The sequence below is a fragment of the Crocuta crocuta genome, unplaced genomic scaffold (assembly GCF_008692635.1).
Source record: "Crocuta crocuta isolate KB4526 unplaced genomic scaffold, BGI_CrCroc_1.0 scaffold160, whole genome shotgun sequence".
Lineage (NCBI taxonomy): Eukaryota > Metazoa > Chordata > Mammalia > Carnivora > Hyaenidae > Crocuta > Crocuta crocuta.
In genome coordinates, this window is record NW_027527591.1 from 5,486,514 (window position 1) to 5,508,773 (window position 22,260).

At 39.5% G+C, this 22,260-nt stretch overlaps 1 protein-coding gene across 2 annotated transcripts in view; it reads left to right on the forward strand.

Annotated features, from left to right (window-relative positions):
• Window positions 1-22,260, forward strand: part of KLF7 (KLF transcription factor 7) — an 89,050-nt gene that overhangs the window by 31,847 nt on the left and 34,943 nt on the right. The window contains exon 2 of one of the 2 annotated variants that reach the window (XM_077771239.1): window positions 11,269-11,899. In XM_077771239.1, coding sequence (XP_077627365.1) covers window positions 11,269-11,899 — 631 coding nt within the window. The remainder of the gene's footprint in view (window positions 1-11,268; window positions 11,900-22,260) is intronic. The other variant, XM_077771245.1, reaches the window with a different exon arrangement.

Genomic DNA, 22,260 nt, shown 5'->3' on the forward strand with positions numbered 1-22,260 from the left:
TCTAGCCAATTAATGTTTATTTGTTTCCTTTGGCAAGACCCGTTGGGGGAAGGGATGAGATTGGTGAGTTTAAAATTTTTGTTTTGTTGTTGCGTTTTGGAAGAAGAGGCAAGTAATGTGAGTTTGGGTTTTCAATGAAGGCTCCCCTACCCTTCCACCCCACCCCCTTAAGAGGCAGGAGGCAAGACAGGACCAGCTGGTGCCTTGAACTGACACAGGTGCAGAGGCTGTAGGGGGTGGGGAGCCAAGAATAATTACAGGTTTGTGAAGCATCAGGCCCTGCCTGACACAAGCGCTCATCGAGAAAACTGCTCTTTATGGAAAATTAATGGTGAAGCTGAAAAACTGTCAGGGCCATTGTTGTTCTTGAGAAGCCATCACTCCTCAGAGGGGAAGCCTTCTCCCAAGGCCTTGGGCTGTCACGAGTGGTGGGGATGGTGGGCCTCCCTCCCTGAGCAAGGCCTGTGGCACTCTCATGTACAGTGATGGGTTTTTCCTTTAGGAGTGCCTCCTCTGCACTTTTTTCCTTTCTTAAACCTCACTGTCAGCCCAAATCTAGATCTTCGGTCCAGAGTGGGATGAGTTTTCATTGACCGTTAAAGCATGAATTTCATTTCGTCCATGAAAGTGTAATGACCAAAGCAGGGGTGTCTAATGAACCTTGTTTTCAAGCTATAAATTAATAAATTGGGTTTCCTCCGCGTGCGTCAAACTAAGTTGAGGCTTGGTTTGGTAGCTTCTCCATGCATCGCACGGGATCCAGCTGTACATGCACAGTGGTGTCTCTTGATACAAATTTGAATTTAGATGTAGCCCAGTGGCCAGGTAATAGCAAGTGACTCTTCTTAAGGGCTGGTGGAAGGTAGATGCAGCAGTTGTGGGTGACAGACTTTGAATCGATATGATGTAACAGGTAACATCTGGAGAAACAACTCTGAACCAAGGTCGGAAGCCTGCTCAGGGCATGGGCCATCCTGTCCCTTATGGACACTTATTTCTGATGATTGTAGATATTTGAAGGAGGAAGTGCTTTTCCAAGCTGTTGGAGGTGTGGGGGACTCCAGTGCCTTCCTTCAAGGAGTGTAAGACCTGGGCCCCAGCTCTGCTCAGGTTACGTTAGAACTCACCTTAACATTTAATTTGTATTTGAGTTGTTTGGGGATTTCTTTTATGTGCTGCAACTAAGGAATCCTTGGAAGATGAAAGGGCTATTTGAGGCTGCTTATTTCAAAGGCAGCACCCAAACCCCAGGCCTTTAATCTTCTCTCCTTGCTCCCCTGCCTCCCCAAGGAAAAATATACAAACAAATATTTTCTTTGTATGTTGAAAATAAATTTTTTTTTTGGTTATTTATTTTGAGAGAGAGAGAGCGAGGGAGGGACAGAGAGAGAGAAAGAAAGAAGAGAGAGAGAGAGAATCCCAAGCAGGCTCTACACTGTCAGTGTGGAGTCTGATGCAAGGCTAGAACTCACAAACCATGAGATCATGACCTGAGCTAAAATCAAGAGTGGAACGCTTAACCTACTGAGCCGCCCAGGAGCCTATGTATGTTGAAAATAGTTTGGGCAAGGAGAGATGCTGAAGAATTTTTGGTACAAATTTCCTAACTTTCATGTTGGTTTAGTATTCAGTTCATTTTCACTGCATTGTCTGTCAGAATTTACAGATTACTAGAGGGAAATATTTAATTTGGTTTCATCTCCAGCCACCAGTTGATGTGAGAAACAGAAGGAAGGAATGCGATCTGACGGTATAGTCCCGTGGTTGTTTTGTGGAATTCAGCAGTTCTGACCGTGACATGCAATGCTCTTGCACCTCTGGGGTGTGCTATTGATGTGGCTTTGGGGTGGGTTCTTTTTTCTTTGAGGGCATTTATTTATGGTGGGGGTTTTTTTTTTTAGCCTAATAGCTAAAAAAAATTCAGGAGGAGATTTTTACTTATGTTATATAATTACTTACCTTTATTTTCTAGACAAAATCATTGTCTCCTAACCTTCCACCTTGATATTTCCTGACAATAAAAGTCAAGAAAAAGTGAATATTTGTTTAAAAGGAATCATTCTTTGCATCTTGTGTGGTTGATTCTTGTCACTGGCTTATACACTGTCTCTGCCGTGAGTTAAACTTAGTATTATATTCTCCTCCTCGAACCCACTTTAAAATGTTGAAACCCAACATTTTAAACCCAGGAAGATGTGCAATAAAGTCCAACCACTTGGTGTCTGAGGTTCTCCCATGGGCTTAACTGAACTTATTAATCATAATCATGGTGCTTCTTATCTCTCCTCTCACTCCTAAAAAAAATGGTACCAGAACTCTCTGACGGTGCTGTCCACTTCCTTTCCCTTCTTTCAACTCTGACCTAGTTTTAAAACATTTGAAACATGTCCGAAACATTCATTGTATCATCCTTTAAAGGGGAAAAAAAATCACAAAATTCCCATACATATCAAGCTTTGCAATCCTACAGAGTTGGTTTCAGGAGTCAGAGGAATAAAGATTTTGCTAAAAAGTATAAAGTCTACACATATCTAATAAGGAATTAGAAAAATAAATGAGTATTTTAGAATATCATTTTTAAAAAGAAGCTCCAATTACCCCTCTATCACTGGCTTATTTTGTGTTACTTTGTATTTCCATTCTGGGATGTGTGTGAAGATTTCAAAGTACAAAAAAGTAATTAAGCTTTGGGATAATCCCAGGAGAAAGGTAAGGGATTCATCTCCCTGTTTCTGCACTTTGTGCTCTTTGGGGATGGTGGTACCATGGTTAACAGCACGTGACAAAACCACACATAACAAATATCGGAGGGGGCTCCCATGGGTAGCTGGATGCAGTAACCTGCATGTGCAGTTACCTGGGTGAGCATTCTTTCTGGGAACAGAGTTCACTCCTTCGTTGCTAGAAGCATCATCACCATACTATCATCACCATCATCATCATCATCATCATCATCATCATCACCATCATCATGTCCAGGTCTGATCTCAGAAGAACATGACTTTGCAAGTTTCCATAAAGGGGAAATCTATATTTCCTCATATTTTTTGCATCTATATTCTTCTCCCAATTTGCTTTATCTCTTTGCCTTTTTAACTCTCGGGTCTTTTAGGTGAGTGAAATAGGTAGAATGATTGGGATTAAGGGTAGCTGGCTAAAGGGACCACAAATGACTGATAATTGATTATAAACATAGGTAGTAGTAGGTGGCCTTTTATTTAATTGACTATACTATTCTAGAAAAAAATAATTCACAAAATACAATTTCTTTTTTTTCTATCTTGTTTTTGATTCACCAACTTGAGTATTCATCGATCCAAATAATTAATCATAATGACACAGTAATGAGTGATGGCAAAAATATTGGACCAATGGCTTTGTCTTATGTTCAAATTAAAAGACACAGAAATGAAAACAAGAAATTTTTATATTCTAAACACTTGGTTTGTAAAGGGATGGCCTTGAGGAGACTGGACTAGAGTGTGCCCAACTGAATATGGATGTAGTTACAGTGGTGGTTATGGGTGGGAGTTGTAAGGCGATTTTAGCTCATTCTTTCCGAAAGTTCTGACTCTTACAACTTTATTCCACTTCAGACACTGATATCATTGCCATCTGAGATAATGAGGGAGAAGTTTATTTCTAAAAGATTACTTTTATTGTTTGAGTACCCATGTGGTTTAAGGAAGATGATCATTGCTTTTAAGAAGATGGTAATTTTTAAAAATTAGTTTATTAAAATTTTTTCCTTATTGAGAAATATTGAGACACATTACTGTGTAAGTTTAAGGCATACAGCATGATGGTTTGACCTATATATTATTACCACAGTAGGTTCACACAATATCCATCTTCGCACATAAATATAATAAAAAGAAATGAAAAGGAGAACACTGTGATGAGAACACTTAGGGTTTACTCTCTTAAAAGCTTTTCTATATATCACACAGCCATGTTAGCTATAGTCATCATACTGTGCATTACATCCCTAATTTTTATATATCTCATAACTGGAAGTTCTTATATATCTCATATACCTTTTGACTACCTTTTCCAATGTCCTCTCCCCCCACCCTCCACCTCTGGTAACCACAAGTCTGATCTCTATCTATGAGTTTTGTTTTTGTTTTTGTTTTATTTGTTTGTTTTTAGATTCCACATATAAGTGAGATCATACAGCATATTTCTTTCTGTCTGACTTATTTTGCTTAGCATAATTCTTTCAGGGTCTGCCCATTTGTCACAAATGGTAGGATTTCCTTATTTTATTTAATGTTTATTTATTTTGAGAGAGAAATAAAAAGAGAAGCAGTGAGCAGGAGGAGCAGAGAGAGACAGAGACAGAGACAGAGAGAATCCCAAGCAGGCTCTGCTCTGTCAGCCCAACACGGGACTCAATAGCACATATCCTGAGCCAAAATCAAGAGTGAGACACCTAACTGACTGAGCCACCGAGGCACCCAGATTTCCTTGTTTTTTTAATGGCTGAATAATATTCCATTGCATATATATTCTGCAACTTATTTACCCACTCATCCAGTAATGGACACTTAGGTTGTTTCCTTATCTTGGCTGTTGTAAATAATGCTGCTATCAACACGGGGGTGCAGACATCTTTTTGACTTAGGGTTTTTGTTTCCTTTGGATATATTCCCAGAAGTGAAATTGCTGGATCATATGGTAATTCTATTTTTAATTTTTTGAGGCTCCTCCATAATGTTTTTTATAGTGGCTGCACCAATTTACAATCCACCAACAGTGTATAAGGGTTCCCTTTTCTTTGCCCCCATGCCATGCTGGCATGGATGGAGAGAAAACATTCTAGAAAGAAACATAGGAATAAAACTCCTGAACATGGGTCTTGGTAATGATTTTTTGTATATAACACCTAAAGCAGAAGCGACAAAATAAAAAATGAAGTGGGACTACCTTAAACTAAAAGCTTTCTGCACAGCAAAAGAAATCATCAATAAAGTAAAAAAAAAAAAAAAGAACCTGTGGAATGGGGAAAAAATACTTGCAAACCATGTACTCAAGGAGTTAATATCCAAAATATATGAAGAATTCATATAACTCAATAGCAGGAAAACAAATAATCCAGTTTAAAAATGGGCAGAGTACCTGAATAGGTAAACAGGTACATGGAACGATGCTCAACAGCACTAGTCATTAGGAAAATGCAAACTAAAACCACAAGGAGATTATAATCTTACTAAACCAGGCATACCACCAATCTATGGACTCATAGATTCATTTTGGAGATAACTGTTTAATTGTCCAGGATTGAGGAGGTGTGTATTTCAACACTTGGCAGCCAGCGTATTTTCTTAATTCCATTTTTCTTCTAGACCAAGCTTCCTGAAGAAGATAGACTTCATGTTGAACTTTGAAAGAATGATTGGTAGGAGGGAAGTTGAAAGATTATATCAAGCATATGACTACAAGGGAAAGCAGAGTGGAAAAAATGGTAAAGGAAATCTTTAAGGGAGGGTTGTAGGGGAAATGGCAAAAGTGACTGGAGATGTTTGCAATCCTGAATGACAAACTTCATATAATTTATGATGAGAAAAGGACAGGTTTAATGAAAACCATTTGGTAACCTTGGCATCATCATGCCCATATATGGCCAAATTTTCTTACAAATTTCTTGATCCCACGAAAGAAACTACCTCTTGCCAACATTGAGAAGGTTTGGGGGAACTTAATTTGTGCTACAAGACTTGGGTTATCTTGTTCTCTGTCAATTTCTGCCTCCGGAACCTGTCACAGAAGTTCTAGGCATGGCAGTAATAGGTTTGAATTCTTTTTCTGTTTAAACTAAGCCTTGGATTATCATTTTTAATAAGCATGTTTCAACGAGTAATATGAACAAAATGGAAAGAGTATTAAAACAGATTTTAGGATGATCAAATTTTAGGGTGATTTCAAAACCAATTTCAGGTGATATTTGTTAGGAAACTAGGAGAAACAGCCACACATTTCAAAGTTGAGATGTTGGAAGAATCTTCACAAAGCTCATTTGGACCTCATAAATAATAAGAAAATCACTTTGTACTTGGGCACATTTCCTTCCCATTGCTGACTGTAATGGATTTTTGAGGGAGTGGAAGTTGATCCAGTGACTCAAGTCTTAAGTTGTATTATTAGGTCAGGTTAAGGGAAGCTTCATATCTCCAACATGAAGTATTGAAAAGGCATAATTTATGTAATTAAATTGACATCTGCTGTCTCTGAGTTGAGGTTTACTGGCTAGAGTATCATTGGGACAGAGTGAATCTCTGGTTCTGGTAGATAAACAAATATTTGAACTTTACATCCAAATTTGCAATCTGGAGATACTCCTAGTTTGCTAATGGTTGTTTCTTTTTTTTTCCCCTCTCTCTCTTTTGAAATAATTTGGACTTACAGAAAAGTGGCAGAAATTGTGCATAGAGTTCCTGTATACATTTGCTCTGCTTCCCCTAATGTTACATGACCATAGTACAATGAGCAGAGCCAGGAAATTAACATTGATACAATGTCATTGACTAATATGTATACTTTATTTGTATTAAATGATTTTCCCCATCCATATCTTTTTCCTATCCAAAATCCATTGCATTTATTTCTCATATCTTCTTAGTCCCCTCATCAGGGACAGCTTCTCAGTCTCCTTTGTTCTTCATGATCTTGATACAATTTTTAAAGGTTTTAGTTATTTATTTTGAGAGAGATAAAGACTGTACATGGGGGAGGGGCAGAGAGAGAGGGAGAGAGAGAGAATCCCAAACAAGCTCCACACTGTCAGTTCAGAGCCCAGTGAGGAGCTCGAACTCATGAAACCATGAGATCATGCCGTGATTAGAAACCAAGAGTCAGAAGCTTAACCAACCAAGCTACTCAGGCATCCCTGATCGTGATATTTTTTAAAGACTACTAGCCAGTTATTTTGTAGAATAGCCCTCTACTTGGATTGTTCTGATGTTTTCTCATGATTACATTATACATGATTATATATTTTTGGTAGGAATGGTATAGAGTAATTTTGTGCCCTTTTCAAAAAGCCCGTCATACCAGGGTACCTAATATGATTTTGTTTTGTCACTGGTACTGCTAACTTTGATCATATATTTAAAGTGGTACATGCCAGGCTTCTCCATTGTAAAATTATTATTTTTGTCTATGTAGTTAACATCTATCTATCTTGTTGTGGGGTGATACTTTGAGACTGGCAAATATCTTGTTTCTCATTATACTTTCATGTACTAATTTTAGCATCCATTGGTGATTCTTGCCTGTAGCCATTATTACTTTTATTTTTTGCCTAATGGCGATTTTCTATTTCCATCATCTCTTCTCTGTTTATTAATTATAATTTTATTGTAAGGAGGAACTAACCCTCTCCATTTGTTTATTGATTCAACTATTTATTTATATCACTGTGGATTCATAGATATTAATTTTATTCCATGTGTTAAAAATCCATTATCACTATTCCTTTCTATTGCTCATATTGTCCAGATCTGGTCACTGAGAGGTCCTTCAAATTGGATCTTGAGACTTTTTGACATATCTCTATCACTTTATGAACACTTCCTTACCTTCCAGTACCACAAGATATTCTAGGGTCATCTTTTATTTACTTTGCCCCACACTTTGAGTCAACTATTTCTCCAAGGTGCCCTGGTTCCCTTTATTGGATAATGGTATTTAGAAACCAAGATCTGTACAGTAGGTGTGCTCACTGCTACCAAGGTGTCTTTGCTTGTAGACTTTTCCTATGGACAGAGCTAGAAAATATATGTATGTATACCCCCACACACACATATACATGTTCATTTCTATATAAACCTCTGTCTCTGTGTATATGTATTAATATCTATGAGCAAATACTTCAAATTCCAATTAAACAGCAGTCATTCCTTGAGGGAGTCCTTGTAATCATTAAAGAAAAACATTGGAGATAAACTTTCTCTTTGGCTTATAAATAATCTAACATTAAAATTCTCCTCATTCTTGACATTTTATTTTCCAGCACTCCTGATGAGTTTTTGATTAACAAAATCTCTTCTCTCTAAGTAGAATATTATAGGAAGTGGATTTTTCAAGACAAAAACCATTCCTGAATGATTTCATAGGGTTATCCAGCACATCCTGATGAGTACTTCTGCTTCTCTGATTCTTTGACGGAATAAGAATGCCCTGTATTAAGGTTGCAAATGATAGCTGCTCTTATGTGGTCTCGCATTTCCCATATTTTAGTAGATGCAGTGTGACCTGTGTGCTCCTGGGATTTAAACTAGGGCATATGGGGTAGATTTTTTTTTTTTATTTCCCACAAAAGTGTGTAAATGTGATTAGAATCTCCCAGTTCCCCAGATCTCTGAATATGAAGAGATCTGAGCTTCCTAACGATCACAACAGTTTCTTAGTGACTTTCAAATCTTTGAGCTAGAAAGTATGTAAGAAGACATGACATACAGATACTCTATCAAACTCTATCAAAAGAGTTATGTTGTGAAATAATCTTTGTGTGTAAGGCAAGGAACTGCCTCAAGGACAATTTATAACCCATGATTCAGCTGATGTTTACCCAGGACATATCTGTGTCTCAAAGGTCTCCTTCATCCCTTTGGTCAAAGCTGAAGAAGCATTAGAGTTATGTTCCAGAAGACATATATTAGTGGTCATTTCTAAGATTGCTAGCCTCAGCATGGTCCAAGATAGGGTGTCAGGAGATGATTGTTGTGGAGTGGAGGAGATAGAATAATCAAAGTAAGAGTATAAAGTTGATTTTGTCCTTGTTTGATAGATATTATATACCTGTTGGGTGCCAGGCACTGTGCTTGGTAGGTGAGGGTTTTAGAAGAGAAGAGGAACTTAAAGGGAGGTTTTAGGAGTGAGATTCAGAAGTGAACTCACTGAAGCTAAACCTGAGGGTTTCGTTATTGGAGAGAGGTAAATGACAATTTCTAGCAACAAGGTGGAAAAAGGGAAGGGAAATTTTTGAGACATGGAATTCAGAAAGGGAGCAACTGAGGATAATGCAAATTTCTAGACCTGAGAAGGCGGTAGGGTTGGTTTCAAATATAAAGTGATGGGAAGCTACTCAGCTAGAGCTATTATTTAATCAATAAGTAAAATAGAATAAAAACTTACTCTCCCAATAAGCTTTTCTTCACTAATACCATTGTATTATAGACTGTAGAATTCATTGTCCACTCATCCCCTAAGAATTTATCAACATACTTTATATTATGTTATTTGGTATTACTTTGCTTTGTAAATTCATGTCATTTTTAGATTTTAATTACCTATTCTGCACCTACATCACATGGATCTATTAATATCTTCTCCTTCCAGCACACCAAAAGCCTTGTACCTTGCTGTGAACACAGTAGTTGAATGAAAACTTGTGACATGAGTGTTGAATGAAGATTAGACTCATTCATTAGTTTATGCCACTAAAAGTCAACAGTGAAACTCAAAGTTGATTCATAGTTAAAAATCTGGTTTTCTTAATCATTAATGCAGACTTTTACCGTGAGGCTGATTAAAAACCAATCTTTTTGGTAACTAGACTTACTGTGGTGATCATTTTGCAGTGTGTACAAATATTGAATCATTATGTTACACACCTGAAAATAATATAACATTATATGTCAGTTATGCCTCAATAAAATATAATAACAAAAAATAAACAGAAGACAGAAGACAAATAAATATATAACCAGTGAGAGACTATAAACAGTGATTTAAAGATTTTTAAGATTAAAGTATATAAGGTGGTATTAGATACTTTGGCAAATAGGAAAGAAAACTTCACAGGGAGAGGTTGGGTAACTCAGAGAGGAGGAGTGAATGAAACAAGCAAGGAGGAGAAGTTGGGCATGAGATGTCATTGGGGACTGGCAGCCCTGAAGGGCAGGCTGGCAGAGAATACCAAAGGCAGTGACCACCAATGGATTCTGATTTAGAGGTTAAGTACTAACCCTAGTACTAACACAGCTAGAACCTTGTCAAAATAGTGAGCATGGCATGGCTATTGCATGCAGTCCAAGAAAAACAGGTAAAATGCTGACATATGCACATGGTAGAGAAGTACAGTCTATATAAAAGCCAGACAAAGGGCTCTGAAACTCCATGGTTCTATGATTCTGTATCTGGGGAAATGTAAAACTCCACATTGGCTGAAATGGAAGATGCTCTACAGAGGCAGTAAACTAGGAGCTAGTCTCATTTTAAATTGGTCGTCAGTGTTTCTTTGTTGAAGCCCAGAGGAAGCCAGAGCAAATTGAGCTGATGGTGGAAGTTAGTGCCACGGTTTTACACAAGATTCCGGAAAAGTCGGATTTTTAAGTGAGGAGCTTTCTAGTACAAGTTAAATATCCACGCTGTTGCCATAACGTAATAGCACTTCCGTTACCTTACAAAGACTTAGGAGCACATTGGGTGAAGGTTTGTTGTAACTCTGAACTTTGCAGTTTCCTCTATTTCTTTACCAGGTGAAAGCTTTATGTTTGAAATATCTTGGGTCCTATCTTTAGCAAGTCAAACAGCTGTGTTTGAACTTATTTTTATCACATAGTCAGAGATGCTAAACCATTGTAATGGGGCTCATGCTTCTTGCCACAAAATAGGTCACGATAGCATTTTGAAAAACTTGCTGTAAACAATGAGAGTTTTGTCTTGTATATCAAAGGTTTTGTGAGAGGCATTCTTTAGTATCTGGTCCTCCTAGTTAGGGAATCCAAGGCAGGACTTGCTGTTGGCTCATTGTGGCTGAGGTCACCTCAGCTTGGATGGGCATGGTTTGTTCTTCAGAGCAAGTTGGAAAATTGATTTATTTTTGTGGCTTGCTCTAGTCTATTTGAAAAATTAACTTGGAGTATGGGAAGTCTTATTTTGGTATGAAAGACTTTGTGATTCCATCTGCCTCTTGCTTACACGGGAACTCCTGGGGCTGCTTGGAGCATCTCACCTGCTGACTTGGGTTGTGGGGCAGGAGATGATTTTAACACTGAATATTCTCTGGGATCCTGATGGGGGTGAGACAGCCCTTCTGGACCTCCAGTTCCCCTTCATTAAACTCACATGATGTGGCCTTTATGAACCTTTCAGAAGTCTTGAGGGAGTAAATAACAAGGTCAGACCTTCCACCAAGAGAATTTTAGACTCCGGCCACAAAACCATTCTTTGTGTCTTCCTGCCCTGCCCGTCAACATGTGGCCTTGTGGTGTTCTTTGCCTCTGATGGCTGTTTCTCTCCCTCCCGCCTTCCCCTCTGCAGACATGCCTTGAATTGGAACGCTACCTACAGACGGAGCCCAGGAGGATCTCCGAGACCTTCGGTGAGGACTTGGACTGTTTCCTCCATGCTTCTCCTCCCCCGTGCATTGAGGAGAGTTTCCGGCGCTTGGACCCGCTGCTGCTCCCCGTGGAAGCCACCATCTGCGAGAAGAGCTCCGCAGTGGACATTCTGCTCTCTCGGGACAAGTTGCTATCTGAGACCTGCCTCAGCCTCCAGCCAACCAGCTCTTCTCTCGACAGCTACACAGCCGTCAACCAGGCCCAGCTCAACGCAGTGACCTCATTAACGCCCCCCTCGTCCCCTGAGCTCAGCCGCCATCTGGTCAAAACCTCACAGACTCTCTCAGCCGTGGATGGCACGGTGACGTTGAAACTGGTGGCCAAGAAGGCTGCGCTCGGCTCGGTAAAGGTGGGAGGGGTGGCAACGGCAGCGGCGGCCGTGGCGGCAGCTGGGACAGTTAAGAGTGGACAGAGCGACAGCGAGCAAGGAGGGGTGGGGGCCGAGGCATGCCCCGAAAACAAGAAGAGGGTTCACCGCTGTCAGTTTAACGGGTGCCGGAAAGTTTATACAAAAAGCTCCCACCTAAAGGCCCACCAGAGGACTCACACAGGTAGTGGTACAAGTTGGCCGCACGTGGTTTCTTCCTCTTCCTCCTCTAGCCTCGCGGTGGGAAGGGAATCGGTGCTGCGAGGAGCGGCCGCGTGCTGCCTCGGGGGCGGTGGCCAGGCTGGAGGGCCGGGGCGGGGCAGCTGAGGCACACGTGGCCTTGAGCTCTCCGGAGGCCCCGGGCACAGGCCATGGGCTTGTGGATNACGCGGTGCAACCACACGGTTCCAAGGATGCCCGAATGGGGCTCTGGCAGTGTGACTCACCGCCGTGTGCGCACGGGCACTTGTCACCCCCCAACTCTCCCCGTTGTTTAGGAGTGTAGTTCTGCAGCTTTGATCAACCCCGGAATCTGAGGAGGCACATTTGAAAGAATTCAGTTACACAAGGTAGTCGGGGTGTCCCTATTCACTCCTTTCCCAGCATCCCTGATCTTTCATCAAAGTCACCAACAGCAGGAGGGTTTCAGAGTTCATTTGATGTGATCATTCTATAATTAATTGGCATCTCCTCTTTTGCATTGTTCTCTGGCGCGTGCTTTATGGAGAGATGGCAGAATTGCTTTTTAATGAGCTTGTTACTGAGAAGTTGCTAAAGTGATTACATTGCTATGTGTGTGGTAGGGGAGAGTGGGGACTGGCAGGGACTGTATATTTTATTTGGGACTTCTGCGTGATTCCCAGGAATCATATGGATCTTTGGAGCAACGGGATAATTTGGAAGAGTGGGGTTTATAGAGAAAAGAGTGAGATCGTCATTTCCTTGAAACCTGGCCTTTGTTGTGTGGTTTAAGGTACAAGCTTAGAGCTGGTGTTTCTTCTCGGTGTTAGCGTCCTAGGAGCCATTACTGTCATTGGTGGTTTTTAAAGGAGTCCCGACTGTGTCGTCTGTATGGTTTTGTATACTGCTTGTACGTTGCAACTGAACCGGGGAAAACTCCAGGAGTAGAAGCAGCGGAGTAAAAGTGTGGCCAGAGAGAAATGGGTGATTGGATTTGAGCCAGAAGTGGCTGGTGAGAGTTCTTTTTGGTCTTGCAGCCTGTCTTCTTGGCACTCTATGGTGGGTTTCGGCCAGTGCCACCAAGGAGATGTGCAGTGGAAAGTTCATTGGCTGGAAAATCAGAAAAACTAACTAGTTCTAGTTCTAACTCCACCACTAACTAGCTCTGTGGCCTGGAGAGTGTCCCTTTACTTCATGGGCCACATCTATCAAACAGGCTGGCGTAAGGCCCCTGGCGGCTCTGATGCACTGGTGTGTGGGGGCATGAAATGCCTTTGTGCAGTACAGGAGCACTTCCCATGAAGTAAGGTGCATCATATGTGTCCGGAAGAAATCACCATTTTGAACCTCAAAATCATTCCCATGGGAGGATGAGAATACAAATCTTTGCTGTACAGGACTTTGGCACGTACTCCTCCAATTCTGTACTTGACTGCCTATGTAGCTCTTGCTCGGTTCATGGGAAGATCTCCTAACCTGACTTTCAAATCCCACAGCTCAGACCTACATAGGGTTTCCCATGAGTTTGAGGGTGAGTTCTCCATTCCACAGACACCAAGGCTAACGTTCCCTGCTCAAGTTAGCTTTCTTTCTCTCTCTCTGATATTGTCCTGGAGGTCATAATTATTTACATTTCTTTTTTCTCAAGTCAATGAGGAAGGTAATGACAAGACATTGCCGTGCTCCCAGGCTTCGTTGGTGACTCACTTCCTGTTCTCCCCAGGAAACCAGAGAAAGCAGGATGAGGCAAGACTGTGGAGCTTCGTTGGGGGTGTGGAATTCATGAGTATGGACACATTGTTGAATTATTGACTTTAAGACAGGCTACATCCTGCCTAGTATGGAGGCTGGAAGGCTCTAGGGAAACAAGGTTCTTTTTTTTAAGGGGGAGTCCAGAGCGTTTGCTTCTTTTTCCTATCCCGTTTTCCCAACAGATGTGTCAGAAGGAGACCTCTTAGGAGTAATGCCTCATTCGGTGCTTTGTTTTTGGGGCATTGTCTACGCAGAGCGATTACTAAGGTGGAGCTCATTATGTTCCCCAGCACCTGCAACCACTTGCTGTATAGTGGACTGAAGTGGAAAGACTCCTCCCCATGGGGGATTTATTCAGGGAGGCACCATGCATTATTGAAAGGCAGTACTGCAGGGTGGTTAAGAGTGAAGCTTTGTGGTTCGGTGCACTTGGGTCTGAATTCTGGCTCTACTGCTTCTTAGATCTGTGACCTGGTTAAGTGCTTTGTCTTCCCTAAGTCTCAGTGTAGTCACTTATAAAGTATAGGGATAACTTTATCTACATCCTAGATTGTTTTGAAGCTTCAATGAATAAATGTGTGTAAAATACGTGGCAGATCTTAAGAGCTCATTAAAGATCGTAGTGGAATTGGTTGTAGTTATTACAATTGCTGTTGATATTGATTAGTGATGATTGTGTGAAAAAACGCCTCTATGTATACTAGAAATAAGGCTGTAAGCTAAAGTTGAATACTCTCAAAAAGGAAGAAGCTTTATTCATCACTCTGTGCAGGGGGCTACGATGCTTGGGTTCATCGGTGTGGAGAGTGCATCGAGATGTGCAGCCATTGGCTCATTGAAGGTGGCAGCACTGTAGAGCTTGGCTTTCTTAAGACAATACAGAAAGCAATCACCTTGCCTCCTCCAGAAGCATCTTGCCTGTGAAACCTTCCTCTAGATAAGCATGGAAGGAAAAGCAGGTGCTATAAGAGAAATAGGAGGGGAGGTAGAGGTGGGGATGGAGGATGGAGAGAGAGAGAGAGAGTAAGAATTAATTTGGATTAAATGGATGAGAATCAGAAGTATTTATTTGGAATTGGTGTGAATGGGGCACATGGGGAACTGAAAACACAGGTGATAATTTATGTGGTGTGGATGAACTAAGAATAATGAAAAAAGCATGAAGGATGGAATCAAATTAAGTGCAAACATATAAAAGCAATGGACTAGTAAAAGCTTGAGGGCAAAGGTATAAGGCAATGGGAATTCTGGTTGGAGGAGTCAATGATATAAGTGAGTGAAGGGGCAGAGCTGCCGACCAAATGTTGAAATGGAATTTTTTAAAAATGGGCTCTGGTTGGATTCAGGCTCACTTTAATCCAGTGGAAATATTTCTTTATTTGTCAATTGAGGAAGTGTTTGGGGACAGAAAAAAAAAAAAAAAAGAAGAGGAGAAAACCACTGGGTAAAAAGAGGGAAAATATTGGCCTTCTTTTCTCCAGAGTTATATATATGCTATATCTCTTCAATATGGTAATATGTTGAAAAAGAGACACAGTTGCAAAAATGAAATACAATAAAATGTGTGGGTCTCCCTTTATGCATAAGAAAGACAATACGTTATTGGTAACATGGATTTGCTTGCACTGAAGAATTTTTAAAATGTTATTCATTTAATCTTTATATAGATAGAATTTACTGAGCTGGAAAAGATATGCCTTTTTTTCTCCCCCTTCTGCGGCTGTTCTTTTGAGGATGCTGAATCCTTCAAACTTTCTGCCCTGGAGGATGTTAGGCAATGAGGTGATTTTTCTTTCTTTTTTTTTTTTTTTAAGGTAGCAGATGTTCAAGTTGGTAGCTGGGGCACAAATACCGTTTGCCCAAGGAGGTGAAGTTAGGGATGGGGGAATCGAGGGAGGGGGAAGACAAGGCAGGGACTGGGACAAAGGGAATATTGTGAAGTCTCAGGATCTTAGTGAAAGGAAGCATATAAAAATGGACATATGGTTTATTCATTGCGAAGAGCACTTAGTGCTGGGATGTGCGTAAAAATGTCCTTTAGCAGCCAAACCATTACAGACCTTTCTCTCCCACTCTGTTTCCTGGTCTTTGTGTAACAGATTTTTCTTGCTCAATAATTCAATCGTGATCATAGTTTTATTCATTTTCTTGGAGTCAGCTAATTAGTTCTTATATTTTGATGCAAAGGAAATCTTCACTTTCAGTTGAAAAATCACTTTATTATGCCCATGTTCAGCACAAGTCAGTTTGTTAAAATGTTAGTGGTTTCTATGCGAAAAGAGAAAGAATTGGTTTCCACATTTCTTCTTGATCACTTCCAAGAAGAAAAAAAAGCCCGTGATGGAATGGCGCTTTGTGTTAATTGAGCAGACTTTTCTAATATGGAAATTCGTATAAAAACATTTCCACATGTATACTATGCAGGGTAAGTCGTGTTGACAGAGTCAGGACAAAGGCCAGTCATGAAATCTTTGATTGTTGGTCACAGAGGAGGGAGAAAAGGAGGCCATGTTCTCACATGTTCTGCTTGCAGGGTTCTTCCTCTGGACACGGGGTTGTTTTAGGCTAATCAGTGGGTGTTGACAAGTACATTCTGGATTTTGTACCAAAGAAGGTAAAGGGGTGCTTTTTAGGTGGACAGATAACACAAGTGTGCAATTTACTTAACAGTTTATATCTGCATTGGGACAGGCCTCATTGAATCATGAGTGGCACCATTTCTAAGTTTAACTCAGATGTGGGGAAATAGTTTGTTTTCCAATGAAAAACGTAGCTAAAAATATTATAAACAAAAAGATGAGTGTCATGTTTAAAAGGCAGACAAAAATGCTTAATTTATATAATTAAAGTTCTTTAAAGTTTGAAATATTTATTTTCTTTGTTCAACAATGATAAAGCAGTTACTACATCCTGGACATTGTTCTAAGTCTTTTACAAATATTAATCCTTTTAATCCTCATATTAATCTAATGACATAGGTACTATTCTTATTTTATAGAGGGAATGTGGCCCAGAGAGGTCAAGTAACTTGCCCGATGTCACACAGCTCCTGGGTGGTTGGGCCAGGATTCAAACCAACTGGTATTGCTCAAATATGAGCTCTTAACTTCTATGCTAACTAACAAGGGGAAAAGAAATCAAGTAGATATTTTTTTCTTAATAACTCATTATTAAGAGGAAATGAGAAGCGTAGTTTAAACACAAATTGACAATGAAAACTACTTTAAGTGTCTTCTAAATAGAATAAAGTTGGGAGGGTCCTTAAACATATTGCCTCATCAGGTGACTAAGTACCAGAACAAGGAAATTACGAAGGAATGGTCTTCCGTTTCTCGGCCCATTATTGTTACTGTTATAGTTACTATTATTATGATCATTACTATTAAGCCATTTTTTTTTTTACCTTAGGATTAAAGAGAGACTTCTAACAGTCCCAATGCACTCATTAACATGACGAATGCTAATACTCTAACCCTATGAAATCAGGCAAGCATTATCACGTGTGGGGGAAACTGAGCACCAACAGTGTAAAAATGCCTTCGCCCAGGTTCTGTGACCTGTCATTGGGAGAATTAAAATTTGACCCAGGCCTCCTGTCCCTTGGGCTTGCATGCTATTTAATAGATCATCATCGTATTCGCTTTGTTTGTTCTATCAGTCATTCCTCAACCGGGTAGTAAGTGCCGGTAGATGTCAAGCACTGTGCCACTGATTAAGCAGGCAGTGCTTGGGGAAGCCCTTCCAAGGAAGGGTGCAAAAGGAGACAGAGCGCTGAATGAGAGGGGGGTGCCTATCAGAGGTCAGAAGCAATGAGCATGATTCAGAAAAAGTTGCTTTTCTCTTTTTGGACAGGGTGTTTATTGATGCTATTCATCGCTTCAAATGATGCCAATGTGATAATACACTAATTTGTATAAACAGAAGCCCTAATTCAAGGTCAGGCATATCAGCAGGATAAAATTAAATACCTCAGTCGGGAACTGTAGGGGGCCCATCGACCACTTTCAACCTCCTCAGCCCTATAGATAAGGATTCTTTGAATTTATACAATAGCAACTGAAATAGGGCAATTTTAAGACATTAAAGGGCCTTTAATATGCTGAGACACATGGCTGCTAATGAAGTTTATCCATGTGTTGAGGCAGAAACTCATTAAACCCCTATTATGGGATGGAAGCTGGAATAAGGGTTAACTGTTCAGTTCACAAGGTGGAGAGAGTTTAATAGGAGGGTGTGATAGTTTGGGTTTAGCATATTCAAGAGCTTAAGAGAAAGAGTTTGAAAAGAACGGGTGTGAATGAGATGATGGAAAACAATTGATAGGAGAATTTCATGATGCAAAAAATTCTTAGAGCCTCACCACATGATAATTTAGCAATATGCTAGCTCCTAACATTTATGAAGATAAATTTAGGTAAACATATATTGGATGGAATGGTGTAAACTTGGCATATACACAGCAAGCATATTTAGTTTATTATTTTAATATGGTAATAAATGTAGGCTTCATGGGATGCCTATTCCAGATGTCCTTTTAATGGATAATTGGTAGTCACAAAGTAAGTAAGCATGTTAAAACAAGAATGGAAGGAAAAGAAAAAAGTATGAAATTAATAACTATTTCATCATAAACGGTATTTCTTGAACACCCATTATACTAGACACTGTTCCTTCCCCCATCTCTCAGGACTTTGCTTTTTGATGCAAAAGCCTGAATTGTGGTTTTATAAAGTCACTATATTTGGAACCTGATCTCAAAAGAGAAGAGAGCATGGATTGGGGGTGGGAGGTAGGCATGAGGAAAGAGAAAAGAAGAATCGCATTTCAGAAAAGGCAGTTGAAGTAATAGAATTTTATAAATTCTAAGACTTAAAGGTTAGGCTAGCTCTGTTTGAAAAAGAAGGTCATGAGAAGTCTGTGCAAATGAAGGAATGACATTGGGAAGGCCGAATGTGAACTTAAAAAAAAGTAACTGTTCTGTTTAATAAATAGATAATGTACAGAAGCTGTTTCTATTATAATTAGAATGTTAATCACCATGATTATCGTGGTTATCCTATATATATATATATATACATATATATATGTATTACATTGGGAGGTTTGAGGAGATTAAATGAAGGTTTGTAAAGAGTACAGGCTAAGTGATATTATAAGAATTAGCTGGGAGTAGACAATACTTATGTCTTATGTCTGCTGAGGTTAAAACAACAGTGGAGTGTTTCTGTTTGAATCAGACCAACAGAAAGGAGTTTAAGAAGGTAGCATGTAATAAAAAAATTTTTTTTAACTTTGGAATATCCTTTTTAAAAAGTTAGTTAGAATATAAGGAAAGATGAAAATGTATTTGTAAAATGATTGCCTTTCTTTGAAAACTATCCAGTTTGAATTTAGTAGAAATTATGGTTGAAGCCTGGAAAATGGATGAAGAGAAAACAAACTTCTCATGTAAGGAAGTTAGTTCTGATCAGTAAATGNGCATGTAATAAAAAAATTTTTTTTAACTTTGGAATATCCTTTTCAAAAAGTTAGAATATAAGGAAAGATGAAAATGTATTTGTAAAATGATTGTCTTTCTTTGAAAACTATCCAGTTTGAATTTAGTAGAAATTATGGTTGAAGCCTGGAAAATGGATGAAGAGAAAACAAACTTCTCATGTAAGGAAGTTAGTTCTGATCAGTAAATGGAACTCTTTGGGGAGCCAGCCTACTACGCTGGGCATATGTGCGGTGGGCTCAAAGCTCTGCCAGGTGACGCAGGCATTAAATGGTGAGAGCCTGGTTCTTTCCAACCAGGGGATTTCTGTTTGTCCCCACCCTAACGGAGGTGCCCTGGATGGCCCTAGGCAAATCTGTTTCCTAAACTCTCAGTTCCTTCTTCACGCCCCCCTTAAGAACCTTATACCTGATGCTTTCCTGCATGGAGTTACTTCCTGCCTTTGAAGCCTTCCTTCATTACCCTTCTTTACGTCAGAATGACATTTCTTATTGTTATTATTTTTTTAAATTTTCGATTACGGGAGGCTGTTAGCGGAATTTCAGGAATCTTCAAGCAAGCAGGGAGACAAGCTGGGGGTGTTTTGGAAGCTGGGACCGCATTTTTCACCTTACGTCTTCTGCTACCAGATTTTCTACATTTTCAAAACGTAACTTCTTTTCAGTCATTTTAAAAAGCCTTTTTGACATATTGACAGTTATTAAGCTAAATGTTAGTGGAAGCAAGACTGTTCCAAGTAATCAAAAGTTAGTGACTTTTTAAGTGCTAGTTAATTTGGCCAACCGAGGACAAGAGTTATTCCTCATTCCTGCAGTGTCTCTGTGTTTGGTTGCCAGTGTTCGAATCGGACTAGCTTATATAATGGAGGTCAACCCACTTAAATTATTTAAGAGTGTCTGCAGTGAGAATAAGCTTTTCATGGTGTGTCCCATATTTCTGTTCACCTCTCTTTCTCCTTCACCATTTGTGCTTATTGAGGTGGAGAGTTAGGGACTGACCCAGGATTGGACCCCCTAAACTAGGCCTCATTGGCACACTGCCCCTGCCCCTTTCCTTGGATCCTGAGTCTTTTGCTTTCTTAGCTTCAAAAGTTACCTGCATTCAGGTTAGACCCTTTTTATTTTGTTTGCGAAATAAAATGCATTTATAATTTAAAACCCATTTTATATTGTAAACCACTCATCCAGTATCATAAAACATAGAGTTGGGCTTCTTTTGTTGTTTCTGCCTTTAGAATATATCCCCTATTCATTACTATAATTGACATTTAATTTATGAAGTAAAGTAAAACAGTATTACTACACATACTGTTTTCACGCAAGCAATACAATTTTTAAAAATCCCAACTTTGTTGGGATAGAATAGTTTCAACTGTTTTACTAGGTTAAGCTAAAGTTGATAAAGGCAATCAATTCTTTTGTTTTAGGGAAGGAAGCCAGAAACCTTCTTCAGTTGACAAAGAACTTTCCCTTCATGGCAGATTATTATTGCCCAGTTAAGTGTGTCATGGTATATAATGTCTTCCTTTGGAGCCCTTGCTATTTTCATATCAGGGAAATTTTGTAAAAAGGACTGTAAATTGTTCCAAAAGTGAAGGCACTGTTAAGCAAGAAAGGTTTTGGTGTCTAATGGATGCCCTAAAAAATGTAGAATTATATAATCTATGCCCTGATGAATAGAACCCAAGAAAAAGCTTGACTGGTACATATTCTAGTATCTAAGAGCAGCATGATACAGTAGGAATATCTGAGGATAGCTGTGCAGCAGTCATTTTTAAAAGTTTTTTTGTCTTCATTTTGTGTGTTCACATGGTTTAATGTCACCTTACTGGAATTCGTTACTGGGATTATGAACTTCTGGTGTTTGAATCTCCTTACTGTGGGGTATGCACACTCTTTACCCCTACTCAGGTTCTCTTGTAGAAAGGAAATAATGATCGTTCATACTGAATTCTCAATTGGTCACAAGCTTGTTGAAACTAGTATTGGTATTTTAAAAAGAGCAACAAAAGATACATCTCCCTTCTCTGATATAGGTAATAAGACATTTTATGTTCCTAGTGTTCAGGAGAGAGTGTCAGAAAATCAATATGAATAAATTCAAGTACACAGAAGATTCAACCTATTCGGAAATGTAGCGTATGGCAGAATGACAGTATGTATTATTAAATATTTTTTGCTTCACCCACATGTAAATATTAGCATATAGAAAAGGTACCATAGGCTACTTACAAATTTAGGCAGAGGCGATTTGCTGGCTTTTTTTTTTTATTCTTTGTTGTTGTTGTTGTTGTTGTTTAGTGTCTCAAGGCTTACAGCTAATCTAAATTTGAAACTAAATACTGTCATTACAGAAGATTTTTTTCTGAGTTCTTCCAATTTCTCTGGGGACAAAATAATGGCCGCTCGAAGCAGTAGAGAAACAGTAATTAGGGCAAATAGTAATACTGTGCATGATTGAGGAAAATGTGAAGAAGGGAGGGAGAAAAATGCAACAGACAGACTTGTACAGCCTGTTACTAGGAAACCACATCAGCATTAAATACAGTGTGCTAATTGGCTATCCTGTTTCTGCCTGGGTACCAGCCTGGGCCTGCTACACAGCTGTTTCTGCTCTTTCTGGTTGCTAGGTAACTGCATCATTTTTTTTTCCCCCCTCTTTGTATTCTGGAGGCTAATTGGCTACTTCTGCTCCTGGTGTTGCTGCTGGGTACCAGTCTGGGCCTGCTGCTCTGCTGTTTTCCAAAGGGATTTAAAGGGGGGGAGGGAAGGAAAAAGGAAAAGGAAGATATGCTGGCAATTAATGGAGCATAAGTGCAAATTCTACACAATGTCTGGCACCTGCGTCCCCTCATCCTGCTTTCTCAACTAAATCCTTTAGCTATGAAAACAGATTCGAATCTTGGAGTCTTTCTTTTCTCTGCATACCTTTTGAATATAACTTAAAAGAAATAAGACATTTGAAGACTACTTAAATGATGGATTTGGTCTTCTTTAGACAGAACTGGCAAATTATGACACATTTATATTTGATATGGGCACTAATAGCATTTGCACAAACATTAAAATTACTAACGTAATAACAAAGCAGCATCCTTAACATCTTAAAGGCAGTGC